The 18,843-nt window shown below is 40.0% G+C and overlaps 1 protein-coding gene across 1 annotated transcript in view; it reads left to right on the forward strand.

Annotated features, from left to right (window-relative positions):
* The window catches only part of FSHR (follicle stimulating hormone receptor), a gene marked incomplete at both ends in the record, with an annotated part of 82,512 nt that overhangs the window by 44,055 nt on the left and 19,614 nt on the right, over positions 1-18,843 (forward strand). Inside the window, 2 exons of the mRNA XM_082307318.1 lie at positions 10,931-11,005; positions 11,398-11,472. Of these exons, the coding sequence (XP_082163444.1) occupies positions 10,931-11,005; positions 11,398-11,472 (150 nt within the window). The remainder of the gene's footprint in view (positions 1-10,930; positions 11,006-11,397; positions 11,473-18,843) is intronic.

Raw genomic sequence — 18,843 nt, forward strand, 5'->3', positions numbered from 1 at the left:
CCACTAGTGCATGGTGACTATTAGCATGGTTAAACAAATTAAAAAATATAATTCATTCAGATTTATTCTGGAATTCAAATGAAGATACAATATGCAACAAGGAAGGTTGTCCCTTGCTACCACATTTTCCTCTTTCACAGTCATTTTGTTCTTTTATTTGACTGTTGAGTGAGTTATGCATAATTTTAGGACTAAATGACAAAGTAGACTTTGGGTTGTTCTCCACCTCCACACCCCGCAGCCCACACAAAATATGTCACAACAAGCTTCATGTGACAGGAGAATGACTGAGGCAGAGGGTAATAGGACTTGTAACCCCCCAAATTTCTAGGTCACTTGTTCATATCCAGTCTGCATGTGATGAATGGTTTGTTTTCACACGGGTACGTTGATGGCTTGCATACCATGAGACCGTGATCTCAGCCTGTGCCCTCAGGAGATGGTGATTCATTGCAAGCTAGTGTTGCTGCAGCTGGCTTTCAGCAGCAGCCTCTTTTGGCCAGACTTTGAAATGGCTCTGCAGCAGAGCTTGTGTCTCAGTGGGTGACCACGCTCCATTGTAGGGCACCGTGGGAAGGTTGGATTGCTTTTGCTGTGGTGTGCCTCATCCGTGGATAAATGGAAGATTTTGCCAGTCACATCTAATAGAATCTTTTCACCTTATTTTTAACTAAATTTGACCCAAAGGAAAATCAAGGGCATTCTTCCCTGTTTAATGGGGGTCTTCCTTCTTCTCCTTTGGCACCTTACTAACTAGTCATGTCATGCACAAATCTTAGCTCTCGTAACAAGTCTCCATCTGCCCGTCTTTGAGGAGGAGGAGGATATAAGAGCATGCATCCTGTTGCTACCCTTCTGGACAATTTGAATGATGAGGCAAAATGTGTCTAGGAGAGTCACAGGACTGGATGGGAGATAGGAGTACTGAGTTCAGGTCATAACCAAGTGAACGTGAGTTTCTCTGCCCCTCTCAGTCTTCACTGGATGAATGTCCTTAAATTTACTTTAGCAGCACATAAAGAAAAAAGTGAGCAGAAGTACAGCCACAGTGTAACATGAATTTCTTTTAACAGGTCTCATAAATAAATGTAGTATTCTCTCTATGGCTTCTTGAGACTTCTGTGCTCACAGAGTTGCATTCATTTAATTGAAAATAAGATATAAAATTGATTACGAAGAAGTGTGTGTGACTTAAAAAAAAAAAAAAGTAAGTGTGTTTAAATGTATTAGGATCAACTAAATGCGAATAAAATTACTGTAACAATGAAACAGATACATCTGGCTTGGGGCTTTGCATGGTCTTCAGGTTAAACAGGTGCCACTGTAGAGACAAGTCCCGAGCCTACCATTTTGAAGTACCCACTTCATGTTATCAGTAATTTAGCCCCCAGGGAAAATACAAATTAAAAGTCCTTGTACTTAGCTGCTGCCTAATCTGCCCTCACAGAAGGCTCCCAGCTGGACATGGGGAACAAGGGATTCACCTGGAGAATCTCTTCCCCTCCACGTCTCTTAACCAGAGCCATCCCGCAAAGCCATCTTCTAACTAATAGAAAGAATATAATGAAACCCTGTTACCTTTGTGTAGAAAAATGAAGTGTGTGCTGGTACTACTGGTTGCTTTCTGTTTGATGTACCTTTCTGCATGGAAGAAATATGCATTCCTGTCCAGGGATCCAGCCCAAATCCTTGGGGATTTGGGTAACTTCAGGATAGAATATTTTTCAGAGTGAGCTCTGATAATGGTCCGTAATACGTGTTATATTTATTTCTTCATTTTCCTGTTAAAATACTCCAAAAATACATGTTTTGTTTTCAGACTGATGGAAGAAACAATATAGCAGTTGCCTTTTATTTTTTAATTTGGTATTTAACATACACAAAACATTCCTTTAAATCTGAAAACTAAATTGCTCTCACAGGATTGCCTTTGCGTGTGTGTACTTCTGTGTCCTTTGTGTATTGAGCTGTGTGCTTTCTAGACACAATATTTATTTAAAATTACAGAAAAATATTCAGTCCTCTAAAATGTAGAATGTTAATGTAAATACAGATCCAATATATTAAAACCAATGGATGTCCATGCCTTCTGCTGCAGAGTTTGAAATCTCCTTCAGTCTCAACTAAAGCAATGATAGTAATCAGAAATGATGGATTTCATTTTCTTTTTTTTATTTTTTAAGTGTATTTCATCAACATGACTTTTCCAAATGGTAATTTTTGTGGTTTGGGATCTCTTCAGGATTTTTGTTTTCCACCTCATCAGTAGTATTTTTTCAAAGTGTTTTACTGGAAACAAAAAAGGGTTTGCCAGGCTTGCGTGCTGTGAAAACACTGTAAGTTCCAGTTTGTTTACATCAATACAGGAAGCCAGACAGAAAAATATCATAAGTATATGCAGTGCAGTACAGCAAAGGAATAGACACAGCAACTTCTAAAGAAAACATCTTTTTTTTTATTCAAACCACGTTTCTTGTTCAGCCTCCATCTTTAAGCACTGTGGCTGGAAAGAAAGATTCCTCTTACTTTTCCCTTGATGAAGAAGGAAGAACTACTTCAGATAAGGTTTTTTGCATCATCTCTAGCTCCAACTTCTTTCTATGTCCCCAGTTTGATATGCCCCAGGATAGTGTGGAGGAGAAGGGCTCCCAGGGAGATCAAAGTGCTCTTACATAGGAGAAACAGGTTGTTCCCAAGTGGCCAGGAATTGCCTTTGGGTTCTCAAGGGTTTTGCCTCATTCCTACGGAGACTCCTCTGGGGGAATCTGTACTGAGGGCTCCCCATCAAAGGGCTGAGTCCAGTCTGAGGACTTTCTTGTTAAAGCACATCAACAGCAGACAATAGCAGAAAGTCTTTTTTTGTCTGGCGTTTCTACAAGCCTAAGATACACAGCATAGTTGTGGCAGAGACACTTCGTGGCGTACATGAGCATCTTCCTTGTAAATGGGGTTAGATGCGCAGAAAGGCTGCTGCTGGCTGATTTTAGTGAGTAAGCACCATCGTGTGTCCATGGCTCTCTTATTTTTATTGCTTTTATTGGAATATTGTGTCTATACACACACAAACATAGAAACATATTAATATATTGAATTTTGACCCAAGTTTTATGACATGTTCCTTTCCTCCTATTAAGACTTTCTTATCTGTGTGCAGCCTTGCAGTGTTTGCTCATGAAGAGGGTTATTTGTGTTAGGGGAGCTCAGGTGGAAGCATGTGATTTTCCAAGGTTTCACAGTGGAGAGCTGTTCAGTTATTTGTCAAATAAGGCTCTACATGTACTGAATCAGGCTCCTCTTTGCTGCCATCAGCCACTTGGCAAAAGCATTAGGGATTGTATGCAATTCCCATGTTTGTATAGTATGTCATCTCTGCACCTTCCAACACAGAACCTTCAGATTTGGGCTTAATGGTAATTTTTTCTGCTTATTATAGCACAGTATCTCAATCAGATAAATAACCTTTGCTGCATACTTGTTTTGTAAAGCTTTTGACTTAGTAGCTTCTTGCTGGTGCTTGTGTTTTCTTTGGCAGTCTGTTACAAGGCAGAGGTTTGGATTTAACTTTGGAAGTATTAAAGAATATCCTTTTCCCAGGTAGGTTATATCTGAGGGCCCCAATCATGCACGTATTTATGCAGTAGGGTCTTGGCTGAGCCTGGAGCCAAAGCTCAGGGATAAGAGTTTGTAGGGTCAAGGCCTCAGTTAGATGCAAACCACAAAAACAATAAGTAGTTTTTATGGAAGGGAAGAATGAATGCAAACAGAAAAGAAGACAGAATAAAATCTCTGTGTTGGTAAAAGGTATTTCACAGGGAGACTGTGACATTGACTAAGAGAAACCTAAATTCCTTCAGGAGGACATTTGAAAGATGTACTGGATGGTGTTAGCAGCTGTAAGATAATGTCTGTATTCATGATTGTGCTTAATGTTAGGCAATGCTAATATTTTTCTCATGATGGGTCAAGTCATGGAGATTTATTTTCACTGAAGTGGGTGTAACATACTGCATGATTTGCTCTAGTGAATACTCATAAGCCTGGGAAGATTTTTAATGCCAGAACTGAGGACTAAGAGGGAGTTTTTTACAATTTTCCCTCTTAGCTAAAATTTTAATTGTGCATATCTGAGGCACTCGTTATTCTGGATCTTCCCATTTCTGTAGCACATTGGAGTTAGCAATGAACAAGAAGCCTCCTGTGCATGTGTGCTTCCTTAAAGCATGAAGCTTCTGTCAGCAACTCTGAACAAGGAGGTCCCTTTCTCAGCTGAACAACCATGTTTGTCTGCCAGCGTGGTCTCAAGATCCTCTGGAGCCCATCGTGTCTGAGAAAAAAGTGCCATTGCCAGGGTGGGGGTTTTTATTTTAAAGACATTTTTCTGCCTTCCCTACAAGCTTTCATAGTCAAAGGTAAAATTTAGTGATGCCCAAATGCAGGGGGCAGCAGGTACGTCTGCCCCAGCAGCTGGAGGCCACCGAGTTATAAACCCCATCTCTCTGGGCTGCCTGCGTGGAGACAGCATTTCTGCAGAAAGCTGCTGTTTCCTCCAAAAACCCAGTCCTTGCTTGTTTGACTCTACAAAGCTCACACGTTTTCAGCTTTGCTGGCAATAAACTAAAACTAGTATAATACATCCCCTTAGTGCTACGGTATGAGGAGATATCCCCCCAAACTGTACTGATTATAAAATCAATTCTTATAATGATATGGCTTCTGCTGTTTGATCTGGTCGTTATCAGTTCCAATTTTGCAGACTAATCGCACGCTTTTTCAGATTAGAGAGACCAATTTAAAACTGTTACATGGACAATTAATTTGATGCAACCAAACTCTCAACAGACTTTCATCTGGATTGCTGGCATGGTGCTAAAGCACCGATAGAAATAAAATCTCCTTTGTTTCCGTCTGCTGTGTGGAAATTTGCATTTTATTTTTCCCATGCCTGCATTGATTTATTTGAGAATATGGTGTCATGCCCTTTGGAGAAAGGCAGGAAGACACAGTATTGGTGCCTCCTGATAATCTCCTTCAAAGACTTACATATACACTATTTTGCTCTAAGTGTGAAATCACTATTAATACTCAGCTGGTTAAATGAGTATCCCACTTATTTAGTCAGGTCAGTACAACATGTGTCTATATCTTGAGCAAAGTAAAGAGATGATGAGAAGAGTCAGTGCTTGAATTCATTTTTGAAATGTCAATAACTGCTAAGATATATTAGCCTGTAACTCCCTGGTGTTCAATAAATCATGGTAGGGAGACAAGTTTTTCATGTTCACAAGGAAAGTGGCAGGAGAAAGTGTCAACTATCTATTTTTAAAAGGTCAAAAGTCGCTAATACTTTTAACAAAAATAGCTTGTCTTTTGTAACCTGTTTAAATCAATGTAGTAGCATTTTGCTGTCACTTCAGAGGGTAGTTTTCTAAAGGAAATTTCAGACTGGCTTGTTTCTGACCAGACTGAAAGAAATAAGAGCTCCTCCATCTACGACATGGAGACAGAGATAGCCAGGTGTTTAATTTTTCAGTTCAGACACATCGCAGGCTGTTCCCACAGGTGCTCACCCAGTGAATGCTGGGCAAGATTGCCTGTGTGACACCACACTACTGCTAATTCCTTCTTAAGCTTGACATAAATTGTGGCATCAGTTAAACCGCCGAGTAAAACTTACCTGGCAAATTGCTCTAAAGAGTATTTTTATTTAAAGAGAAGGGGAAAAAGATAAAAAATGTTGGCCTTTTTTTTTTCTTCCCTTTTCCCTTAAATCAATGCAAAGCTATTGATTTGTTGCAGTGCAGAGAGCCTAACGAGGCCACCTGCTCTGGGAATCAGTACCTGATACCTCCAGTATCACTGCTAATTGCAGGTAGCTATAGAGTGAAAAAAATTGTTCACTGGAATCCACAAGACATTTATGTCACAAAAAACTGCCTCAAAGGCTGAGGATAAAAGGCCAAAAGGCCCAATTGGGATGTATAGCAGGAAATATAAGGTGAACAAATCAAGTGTATAGCCCATGTATGTACCTGCTCTGGAAGGGAATTTCAGGAAAGCTGCAGGAGTTTGCAGGGGGTGGGTCACAGCCAGCGCTACAGAGGAGGGCAGTGTGGCTGGAGAGGGGGAAATCCCCCCTTCACACCATGTGCCATGTCTGCAAGGTGCACGCACCAAACAAGTGCCTGAGAAACCTCGACACACAGGGCAGCCCCCTCTGCCAGTCTGCCACAGGGAGAGAAAACACAGAAATCCGTAAATCCCACATTTACGGTGGTCATCATGCGGCCAAGTTCACCAGTTGGGCACCAGTTACTCTGTGTCAGTCCTACTGCTTGTATTACAAGGTCTTCGTGCTCGAGAGCATACGTCCCTGGGCACCATGCAAGGGACTGATGCTGTGATCTGCCTCTAAGGTGGTCTTCAGCCATGCGTATGCTTTACTCTTCTTTTGACGCAAGTTTCTACTTACTCATCTATATTAAACTTCTATATCTGTAGACATACATACATACATACACACACACATATTTGTTTTGAATAGGCACATTTCCTAGCAGGGGAAAAATGACCCTGTCCCTGTCTGTGTGCCCAGCTCTGATCCTGAAAGGAATTCTTATCATAAAAGATACATAAATGTCCAGTCTTTTATTCTTTCATTATTTTGAAATGTGAGACCACTTGGCTGCAAGACCATTAGTTTGTGAGTTTAATACAGTCTTGCTTTTGCTATAAGACTTTGATTAGTCTAAGAGACTTTTTCTTTAGAGGACTACAAAGAAACTGCCATGAACTATAAATTCCTTGTTAATAGAATTGTTTAAAAGGCCATTTCAATGTATCTTGATTTTTATGGGTCATGTTTTTGAGTGTAGCTGGTTTGAAGAGGACTGCTTTCTGTGCTTCATGCTGGGCTCTGTCACAGATGTCATGAAGATGTACCCCCAGCTCTGCCTAAGGGCAGCCTTGCAGGCAGGTTACACCAAGCTAAGACTGTACTGCCGCTAGGCAGCACCTTCCTCCTCCTCTTCATTTTCTTTCTCTTTCCCTATTGTCCCCGGCTCTGGCTATCACATATGGAAATGCTACACTGCAGTCAGTTGCTTGTGAATGGGTAATAACGATTATGGTTTGCTAAATTAGTGTCAAATTAGAGGAAATTCCTTAGTCATGTGATGTTGTCACACCTTAAAATCTTACGTTCTCTTTGAAGAAAAATAAAAACAATTATCCTTTGTGCCTTTGTATAACATTTTTATTGAATAGTTTTCCCTCTTTTAGGCTGTGTTTGAGTAAACAATTTATGCTTTTGAGGATCACTGGTGATTTCAATAGAGCTGTGCATGCAGTGAAAACTAAGCTTAGCAGATGCCTAAGCACTTTGCAGCCACTGGGTGGTTTGGGGTTTTGGAGGTTTGTGTTTTTTTAAGAAATTGCCCCGATTGTTTTGCATACCATCTATTCAAAGGCTTGCATGCATCAGAAATGATGCTCAAATTGCCATCTGGATTTGCTATGATAGCTAGCAGTAGAGCTAATAGTATTATTCATTACAAACAAACAACGTAATAACAGTCCCATCTTCTCTCGTGATGACATATAATAAGATATGCATTATGAGCAATCATCTGTTTGTGTGTATTTATACTGTAAGACAAATCACTTGCACAAATACTAGCCAGCAATCCCCTTTTTCTGTTTGTAGCTGCTGCTGCAGGTATTATTTGCTCTCCTCCACTGAGGATCTGAGTCTGCTGAGTTGGTTGTTTGATGTGAGCAGCGGTGGTTTTTCCATTAATGCCAGATACCTGTATCCAATATAGCGTTCTTTCGGTTTTCTATGAGCAGGGTGTGCCTTTTTTGCCAGGTATGAATAAATTGTTCACACAAATTATGCAACCAAAACCCAGACTAGTGCTGCCCATTGTTCACAGTGTGTGACTGATCTCATAAACCGAATGCTTTTTTTTTAATTGATCCTTCTTATTTGAATGACAGCCTGTAACACATATATGGACACCTCAAAGGACAAAAATAGCAATGGCCTTCTGTCAGAAAACAGCACTTTAATGCTGTAAACTGGGATTCAGCTGTGAAGACCAATGATGAGTAAGGTCATCAACAACAGGATTTCCTGGAGAGGGTGTAGCAGAGGATGCACAATTCATTGCAGGGGACAGAGGGTCTTGTCCTTTTCCCTCACTCCTCGCAACGCCATGAACACAGAGAACGAAGCCCAGCACCAGAAGGACTACTGCCTTCTGCTATTGATGAGTTTCCCATTTGTTCCCTTTACTTGTCTTGAGAGGCTCATAACCACAACGGCTGCAGTAGTTGTTTGCTTGAGCTGGAAGACAGCCAAAATCATTTTAAATGGACATATTTTCATTACCTGTTAAAAAAAAATTACTATCGCCTTTGTACCTGTGAATGGGAATATTAGAATGAAAGCCAAGTCATTCCCCAAATCTCTGAAATGCCCCCCTCATTCGAGTGTTATTTAATTCTTTTAAAAATTTAATCTTTTAAAAACTTAATCTTTTAAAAACTTAATCTTTTAAAATCTTAATCTTGTAAAAACATTTTAGGGATTCCTATCTTCCTACCTCTCTTTCATTCCTTCCTTAACCATGTATTCTCTAAGCCTTCCAAAGTGTCATGGCCTGCTCATGCCCTACTTTAATCAGATCTGCATCTTCGATTTCTCAAACCAAAACAAAGCCCATAACTCATCCCACTCTTAGGAAGCCAAAACACTCTCCTGATGCAGAAACATTCAGTTTTAAACATTCCATTAAAAGAGGTATATAGTCCAAGTTGTTCCAAAGTTAGATAGCAGATTGGATTATAAAAAATTATTACCCTCAACAGCCCTATCTGTCGGGTGAGGTCACTACTATATTGTGGTTTCTTAATAAACTTTTTTTGCCTGTATAAGGCCAGCAAATCTGCAACATTTTTCCCTGAGCTGTTTAGTGGCATGAAATCTCTTCTGGCTAAATGGATTTGTTGGTATTAAATGTTCTGCTTTTTCTGTGAATTTTTTTTTTTCTAGACAACTGATTTTTAGATTGTGGGGAATGGCAAATATACTGCTGACCACCCAAAAAGAGCACGAGCAAAACCAAACCAAATCTTAAAAGTCTGAGACACCTCCCAATCTTCTAGACTGTAGTTAAGCAAGTGAATTGTACTGTCATATAAATACAGCATAAGGGGGGATTGCTTCTACCATATATCTTATAATACATTATTTTTAAAGAAAACAGGAAGAGAATAAAAAGTCTTTGAAACATCCCTTGCAATGGCTGTGGACCTTGCACGGTGTGAAGGAATCCCAGTCTCAGTCGAAGAATTTTGTTGCTATTGAAACCTAAATAATACAGAGGAACATGTTCACATGTGAGCTGGTGGTTCAGCACTGCTAAACAAACCCAGTTGTCATAGTACCCTACCGAGCACCTATTGCCAGTCCTCATGTACTTTTATTTTCCTGTTGTCCAGTCAGTATAGAGCTCCCAGAGCAGAGAAGAGCTAGGTTTCTTCTGTAAATACCTTGAGGAAACAGGAGGGAGAGCTTCTTATTAAAATAAAAAATATCAAACCCCTGAGGCATTTTTTAAAGCAGAAAAGGTCAGATGAGCAACATATATTCTTTTGCAAGGCTTTTGTTTGTCTTAAATGGGCATGTAATTTGTCAGGTGCAGTGCAGTTGTTAGAAAGAAGTGAAATACTTTTTATATTACTTGTAATAATTTTTGTGATTATTTATGTGACTCTGCACCTATCATTACAATCCATTGTTTTACCTCAGGCCTGTTCGAATCTATTTGCAACCAATATAATTTCAAAAGAACAAGATATCCAGGAACAAGTGCCAGCCAGTTTGCAATCTGTTTATCCAGGGTTTCATTCTGAAAATGTGCACAGTTACCTTGCCATTAAAATCCAATAGACTATCACGCTATCACCGAGTTATATCTGTATTACAAATTTTACTTCCCACAGCTGACCTCAGCCTGGTAAATAGCATTTTTGCACCATTTCCAAAAATGGCAGTGGGCAATCTTTTGGCATAGCTGTCTTTACTTCAACTTTCCTGGTCATTACCAGCATAAGGGACGTAATCAGGACAGGTTGCACTGCAGTAATTACCCCTTGATTCACCAGGAGAACTCCTGAGCTCTAAATTACACCAGAGCCTGAGCCACCTCTTTGCCATCCCACAGATTAAGGGAGAAAAAAAAAAAAATATGTATTCTGGACGAGCAGGAGATGCATTCTGGTGTGTTGACAACAGAAAACTGGCCGTTTTTATTCTGCAGTTCTGTGGCTGGAAGTGGACATTAATTGTATACAGAAGAGATCAAATAAGGTTTTCTCCAAGGTATGGAAGGATACCACTTCTGTGGTCTCCAGCTCCTGCTAATAAGGATGTGTCTGCTGGTGGCTTAATTTTAATATCCGTAATTTACGTCAGGTCAAGACAGCATCATGTCCTACTGCTGAAGTTGTGTCATATTTCCTGGGAACTTTTTAGCTGTCTTCTCTATTTCAGTCGCCTTTCACCCTCTCTTTTATTCACCAAGTTAAAAGCTTTCATTAAATCTGTATCAGTAATTAGTGATGTCAGAGATCCAATAGCCAATGATGGATGGGCCCTGCCTTATAATACACAGGGAATGATGACAGCAGGAGGTGCAGGACTGCCGTTACAGATACAAACTTGAGCCTCAGAAGATGTCTGTTCCTGACTGTTGTTTGGCTTGGTGGCAGCTCATCAGTGGGTTTGGGGTCTGTTTTCTTATCCGATATCCACCTTATTTTTGAAACTCATCAGTAATCTAGGAAGAAGTGCCTTGTGAAATTTTCACTTGTCCATTCTCTACTTCACCATGGCTTGAAATATCTGGACTTTTAAATTATTTTTCAGAGAGATCTCACAGAATGATGCCTTGGAGGTCATAGAAGCAAATGTGTTTTCCAACCTTCCCAAACTACATGAAATGTAAGTAATGAGCAATTTAAATTCAAAGGAGAAAATTATAAAGATTCATTATAGGCAAGTATCAAAGGTTTTGCAGTTTGTTTCAGGTAAGCTCTGTAGAATTCATAGAGATAAAGGAACATTTGAAATCTCCCTTTGTCTTTTCCATCTTCTTATCTAACTGTCCCTTTCTTTCCCTGGTCAGCCTGAAACTTATTCTCAAACCACTGCTGATATCAAAAGGTGGTGAGGTCTGCCAGTCTGTGGTAGGCTGCTCTTTGAAATTGTGCAGATCTTCTACTGTCAAAAAGAAAATCTCAGCGTATAGTGCCATTACATCATGAGGCAATCACAGATATTTTAAGATCAATATATTGATATATTTCCCCTGATGTTTCATTTTCTCTTTGCAGAAGAATTGAGAAGGCCAACAACCTCGTGTACATTGATCAAGATGCCTTCCAACACCTTCCAAGCCTCAGATATTTGTAAGATCTTTTGTTGTTTGCAAGTACTATAGTCATTTTGAACAATATAGATGTGTTTCTGTCTAACCTATGCTGAGTACTTTTGGTAATAAGACAGGATAATGCCCTCTCTCCCCGCTAATTGCACGTTGTCAATCCACATTTTCATCCCCAGGCCTGCACACAGTCCTCGGAAAAGCTGAAGATAATACCCTGCGTGGAGTATTCACATACATAAGATCCTTGAGCCTTTCTAAGCAACAGGTTGAAACTGAGTGGTGAGAAAAGGAGCTGGGCCTTTTTTCTGTCTATAAAAACACCTTTAACTTGAAATTCCTCCCGAGACCTTTGGGATGAAATCTCTCTCATCTGTCTTTGCTATGGCTCCACCTTCTGTTATATACATGGTATTAAGCATTCAAATTCTCTTTTCTTTAGCAGTGGCAGTGCTATAACAATGGTTTTCATTAATGCTTGATGTGAAATGATTAAAACCTTAGAATACAAATGTATTGGTGTATGGTATAACTTTATTTCATTAGTCAGCCTTATCAAGATTGCCGCTTGCACAACTGTGGTTGCCACATCTGCTCCCACGGCGTTACCATCACAATTCAGTGATAATTGAATCCATCCTTAAAATAAACTGTTAACCAAAAAATATTTTCACAGCTTTTAGCACGTGATCTTAACATGACTAATAATCTCTCCTCTGCATAAAACCCCAATGAAGTCCAATGAACTTCATTTAACAGTAATTGTTTTTAATGTCTGTAGCTTAAATAAGCTCCCACAGTGTTCTTTGCTGAACAATGGCATATACAGCCAGCAGGATATTAGCTCAACTTTTGTGTGTCCATCCACCTGAGTACGTATACCTAACCTTGTTTTCCTTAATTAAACAAGAAGCCTTACTCATCCAAGAAACCTGATCATGATTTCTACATTTGAGTACATAAGAGTAAGTGCTTAATTATCTGGTTAGATATTTCTTAAAGCTGGGATAAAATCAGGTCAGTGGTCTAATAAGCATAGCTTCCAGTAAGCTAATGAGTGTTTAAGGTGTCTGAAAATCACTGACAGGTTCTGAGCTCAAGAATGCCAAGAGGTATTGGTTTGAATTTGAACTTTAAGATTCAAGATTTAAGGTTTGGACTTTAAGAAATAGGGTGTATTTAGCGCTGCACAAACAATTATAGTTGAAACCTTCATTGAACTGGAATATAGACTTGAGGTGTGATTGTTGTTCTCCCCAGTATTTTTACCAGTATCTGCTTTATCAAATTCACCAGGCACCTTGATAAACACAAATTTTTCTCTTGGCAGTAGGGAAATAAAGCTTTAAATTTGCATTGTCATGAGGAGAAATCATATGCCCTTTTCCTTTGGTTTCAAGCCTGAGTCATTCAGCAGTGACTGCTGCCTTTGAGTAATTCTGGCTACTATGAACAAAAACACAGCATTTGTTTATCCCATGTTAAATCCCCAGAACAAGCTGCTATGGGTAGTAGAGTTGTCAGGTGTACAGACAGTCAGAAAGAATGGGAGCATGTTCATCTCATACAAAACTGAAGAACAAGAAGAAGAAATGTGAACACAGTAATGAGCACAGTAATTTCAGTGATTGCTAAATGTGGGACACACAAACCATAGGTTGTGAGGAAAAGGTAAACCCCCACTTTAAATATCTGAAGTAGTGGAAGTTTTTCCTTGACTTTAGTGGATGCTCCTTTTGAACGTTTGTCCTTCCATGCTCCCATACAAGCTAGCTCAAACATTCAGACATGTTACCGGTATAAAAATTCAGCTGCAGCAGCTCTACTATGACCTATAGAAACAACAGATTAAAAATATAGAGGATTGCTTGTCTAACTAATCATTCCCCACTCCTCTTTATCTAGTTCTACTCACTGGCTGAAATCAGAGGAAAATATATTTTGGGTACTTTTTAAGGTATTCTCTCTTGTGGGTGTGCAGGACTGGAAGAGACTCCCCAGACTATTGTATCCCATTTCTTACTGACTCCACTCCATGTATCCCATTAATTGAGTGCTTTATAGACATTTTTGATGCTCTCCACTGTTTTTTGCTTTCTCTCTTTTTTCCAGAAACCCAATGATTTGGTGACTAGAAAATTTTCTCTAATTTTATTCATGGCCACTTCATTCACATTCATTCTTGTGCCAAAGCTTTTCTCTAATTGATAAATCCATCTCTGGTGTTTACTCCACTAATGGATTTATGCTGCATCCCCTCTGTGCCTTCATTTTAGGAGGCAAAAAAACCCCCCTGCCTTCTTGTATGACTATAAATAGCACAAAAGGTGCAGGCTTCATGTCTCTCAGAGTCTGAACAGATGAATGGGTCTTTTGTGCTAATGACAAGGTTTGAGGTAGCTGCGCTGGGGGTATAAATCAGCGCAACACCTTTGGCTTCAGTGGAGCTACACCAATTCACACCATAGGGAGCAGGACCCAAAATCCCTGTAGGAGCCTTCCATGTAGCAGTGAGCTGGGTGTGATGCCAAGTTACATCATGCTCGGGTCACTCTCTCTACATACAGTCATACCTTCGTCCTCTCTCTTGGCACATTTCTGTAGGGAAGGCTGCCATTTCTCCATCCCCTTGTTTCACTCACTGGTGCTTACCCTTCTAGAAATCTCCCTTTGAAAAGGCAGAGAGTTTTACTGTTTGAAAGAATAGGACTGTTAATTTAGTGAGAAAGCAGAAACCTTGATGCAAGACTGCAAAATGGCAGTTGGTAAAGGTAACCAAGTCCCGGTATTCACCGTTCAGTGACATACAAGGAAGGATCAGTTAGTGAAAATATAAGGCAAGATGTTAAGGGGAGCTCATGTGGGATCAAAGTTTAAAATAATTCAGAAAAAGGTTAAGCATCTGTGTAGATAGAAAAGCTATCAACAGCTATTCAACAAATGATAAAAATTTTAAGGCCATGAAGGGAAACTAACAAACCTTTGTACATCACAGCCTAATTCTCCCATTAACTGCTGGAAGTTAGGAAGGAATAGCAAGTGATTTCATAAATATCTTGTCACAAAATGGATTAGAAGATTCTGTCTGACCATACACGGGGTTGTGTGTGAGTGGAAAAGCAAACCTGATGCTGGTTCCACTGGAATGTACTCCTGTTGCCCATGCAGTGTACCTTCTCCCCAGCTGGGGTCCATGCCAGCTTCCCAAATAGCGCACATTGAGGCAGCAGGGCTGGAGATGGAGGCTTGTACTCAGAGAGGTCATTGGCCCAACCTTCTGCTGCAGACCCTGCCGTAGACTTCTGTAGCCCTTCCTGGTCTGACCCATAAGTCAGAACACCTGGCACAGGCACCCCTGTATCTTGGTGTAAAGAAGTATAGCGAGACCCAGCTGCAACCAGCATGCCAAAGCAGGGGAACTCGGGCACCTGCCCATTGCTGGGCTCATTGTGGTTCTTTTGAAGTTTCCAGCCGCAGTGGCAGTCTGGCAGGGTATGAGACATGTGATCTGATTCCTCATGACAGTGCTATGGCTGTCACAGAACTGTTAAAACACAATTCAGAAAATCTCGCAGAAAAATATATATTTATAAAAAAAAAAAAAAGAGAGAAAAATTAATCAGTGTTAATGCCTGAGACTGAGCCTAGGCAACATAGCCCATCAGTTTAATGACCTTTGCAACACATTGCTTGCAAGGCTTTCTCTGTCCTGCTTCAAAAATAGTTGTATTGCCACTAGGTCTTATTTATGGGCACACAAGAAGCTCTGGCTAGCCTTGTCAGTCCTCTCATCACGTTCATGGGCTCATTACAGCCACTAGCTGTTGAACATTAATATGCTTTTACCTCTGTCAACTTGGGTACAAATATATTTCCCGCTCACTCCACTCCCTTTGTCTTCTGCATTATCATTACTAGTATGGCAAAAACACTAAGGGGAGAAAAATGATAAAAAAATGTAATGCTGAAATACTCTAAACCTTCCAGAAAAATGCCACCTTAACTTTCTCACCAGTCTTTTAGAAGCAGTGAATAGAATTGTTAATTGGTCTTCTTGGATATATGCCAAAGAGACAGACTGCTTCAAAATGGTAACTTATTGACCTTTTCATGGGTACAAGATTATTTATCTGGCTCTCATTAGGAAGAGCTGTGGCATTGTCTGTTTAATAATGTAGTGATGGCTTTTCAAACCTATTTTCTTTCCAAAATTAGTTCTCATGTGTAATCTGTGTCCTTTGGTTCTTTTTTACAGTGGATGTGTTGATGTCCTGTATTAAGCAATCTCAGTTTAAAATAGAAATATTTAAATGTAACACTCCTTTCAGATCAATTTTGAGGGCATACAGCTGGATTGTTGGAGGGGAGGGGAAATGTAGGTCACAAAAGCATGCATTTTATCTGCAAAATAGTTTAAATTGTGGAGAGCAGAGCCCAAGTCCAAAGTCTTGCAGCTGCTTGTACCTACCTGGTCTTATTTTGTGGAGGACCTGACACACATGTACCTGGCATGCTTCTTAAACCCAACCCTGTATTTGCTGCAGATGCAGCGAAGTCTACAGAACTGCTGAGCCTTTGAATGGAGTTGGGTCTTCAATAAAAAGAAGTGGTGCTCCACTCCTTCCTTTTACATGGCAGCCTCACGGTTAAAGACCTTGCCCCAGAAGTGGGTGTTGTGGATTATAGGCTCAGCTTAACCTGCAAGGCTGGGACACATGAGTCAGAGGAATCTCTTGCGGGAGTCAAGTTCACATGCAGTATAAAGTAACCAGCATGATTAAGGGACACAAAAATAATGTTTCCTGAGCAATGTTTTATTTATCGCTGCCTACCTTGGGTTTGCAATTTAGCAAATACCCACAATAACCTGATGAGGTAAACAGTGTTCCCAGTTTTGTCAGAGTAGCTCCTACTAATTTGGCATAAAAAAGAGCAGGCATGTTGCTTTATCTGGAGATAAGCAGCCAGAATCTTCCAGGAATTAGTTCCTGAAAGATTTTTTTTTTTTTCTCTGCTGATCATGGTGCTATGTTTTCTTAAGTGCTGACTCCAGTAAGCCTTTTCAGAAAGACAATTAATGTTTTGGAAAGCAGCCATCAGCCGTCTGAAAAACAGGTTCTTACCAAGCTGTTTATGCATGGCAAGGGGGGACTCAGTTATAACACAGATTAAAGAGGACACTTGTTTAAAGTGAGGCTACTAAGGATGTATACGTTATATGGTAAATATATTGACAAAACTGTCCTACAGGGAAGATATTCAGTAAATTGGATTATCTACATTCTAACAAGATTATCCACTTAAAGGCATCTGGAGATTTGCTGGTTGAATAAAAAGAGAGGGAAGATCTAGGCTGCAGTCTAGCTAAATGTTTTTTTAGTTCTTTTTCTGCAATTAATTAAAAGAACATCCTCTCCTGCTCCTAATCACCGTTCTGTGCCTCTGTGCAATCAGTGCTTTGTGCCACCTGTAGATTTACTTCAATATGTAACGATTTGTCAAAGATGCTTTCCTCTTCATCTCATGCTGCTCAGTTGACACCAGTACAAATTGAGCCCTGAACACTTTGGGATTACTGGAAAGATCAGGACTATGGCGTCACCCAAGGCCTTGAATGTGTTTTTTTACACATGTATGGTGAAAGCCCTGCTAACCAGTGTGGTATTTTGATGTGTTGGGAGTAAGTTGCGATTGGGAGCAGTGTTTGAGTAGCCTATATTAGAGTACTATCATCTTCCATTACTGCAACATGAGGATTGAGATTTTCTTGAGAAAGTACTGTAGAAAGGAAATCTTCTCATGTCTTCTCCTCTGTCCTGCAATAGCTACACACTACTTGGCAGCAGTTTGCTTCTTCATTTACCTACTAAAGGAAATGCATGCCATAATTCGTATTTAACAAGTGGCTCGTAAAAAGAATTGCATTAATTTTTAGCATATGACTCATTTAAAATTAAAGGCAGCTTTCAACCAAAACCCTGTACATCTCCAGTAATTTAGGGAGTGTACTTTAAAATACTGTAGGGGGGGAGTTACAGGTTCCTCTTCTATTGCTTGCAGGTTTTTTTGCTAGGTCGTTTTACAAAGTATAAGGGCAGAAGTACTTTAAATAATAAGGGCCTTGTGAAATCCACTTGCTTCATTAATCATGCTTTCTATTTAACTATATGTAATAGTTTTTCAAAGGCATTTTTATAGAGCTTTCTTGGGCACATGTGACAGCTGTTATTTTTAAGCTAATGCAACGTCAGACCACTCTGACTCCTGAGACAAAACAGTCATGCCATTTCAGAAACTATCCCAAATTGGCTTCTTGAATATTCACTATACTTCTTTAATATTTTTCCTGCGTATAATGCATTGCTTTTTATTATAAGATGAGACAAATAACAAGTTGGCTTTTCAACACCTGACAATATTGAGATACCACCTCAGGGAGCTCAGAGCAGTACTTATGCAACTGAATGACTATTTTATGGACCTATGTGTCACCCTGACTGCCCAAATGTAGGATTTGTTTGTTACACGGAGGTGTTCAGTTTGAGTTCAGATTATGAAACCTGAAAAGTTGCAACTCTCCTGAAGTAATCTAGGTTCATAATAAACATCAAATGAATGCTGTTACTTTTTTCCAGTGTCAACCAGTGCTTTTCATCACCATTCGACTATTCAGGAATGAATCTGCAAAAAAAAATCACATGCAGTAATGAAAGAATATTGTTCTGTTTAAGTGCCAGGATAAAAAATACCTTCCATATACTACTAATATGTTCCTTAAGGAACCAATATTCTCAGTGAAAGGTTACCTTCTCTGCTATCTCACATATTAAAGGTATAACTAAACTTTCAAGAACCCAAATTTTCTCTTTGTTTGGTAAAGTCAAAATGAGATATTTAGTGACTGGGGAAAAACTCCCAGCTGGTCAGAGCCCAGCCGGGTCCAGGGCCTCCTCCCTCCTGCGCTCAGCCCTCCTTCTAGCCACCAGCAGCCACCAGCTATCTCCTGCTGCATGGCAATATCATATTTGTCCTGCCCTTGCTACTGCTCTGGATAACAAAATTTGCTTACACTAGATATGGTACAGCACTGTGGATACCTGTGACCATGTTTCCTTGCTGGCTGTGGCTTGTTCTTCAGCGTCAGCATTTCTGGGATGGTGTTTCATGGACAGGAACCATAACGCAAAGTCCAGTGATGCTCAACGTGGTGGGAGGGTAGTTAAATACAGAGGCACAGGCCCATTTCCAGTCACACAAACTGCTGAAATGTTCCCATGTGTTCAATTCTTTGCTATTGGAGTGCTGGGGAATAAAGCACCCTAGTTCTCTCTTACTTTCATGAAATAATGCTATTTCCAGCGGAATTAATGTATCCTCTATTAGAGTAGAAGGTTAA

The sequence above is a fragment of the Platalea leucorodia genome (assembly GCF_965183815.1).
Source record: "Platalea leucorodia genome assembly, chromosome: 3".
NCBI classification, from domain to species: domain Eukaryota; kingdom Metazoa; phylum Chordata; class Aves; order Pelecaniformes; family Threskiornithidae; genus Platalea; species Platalea leucorodia.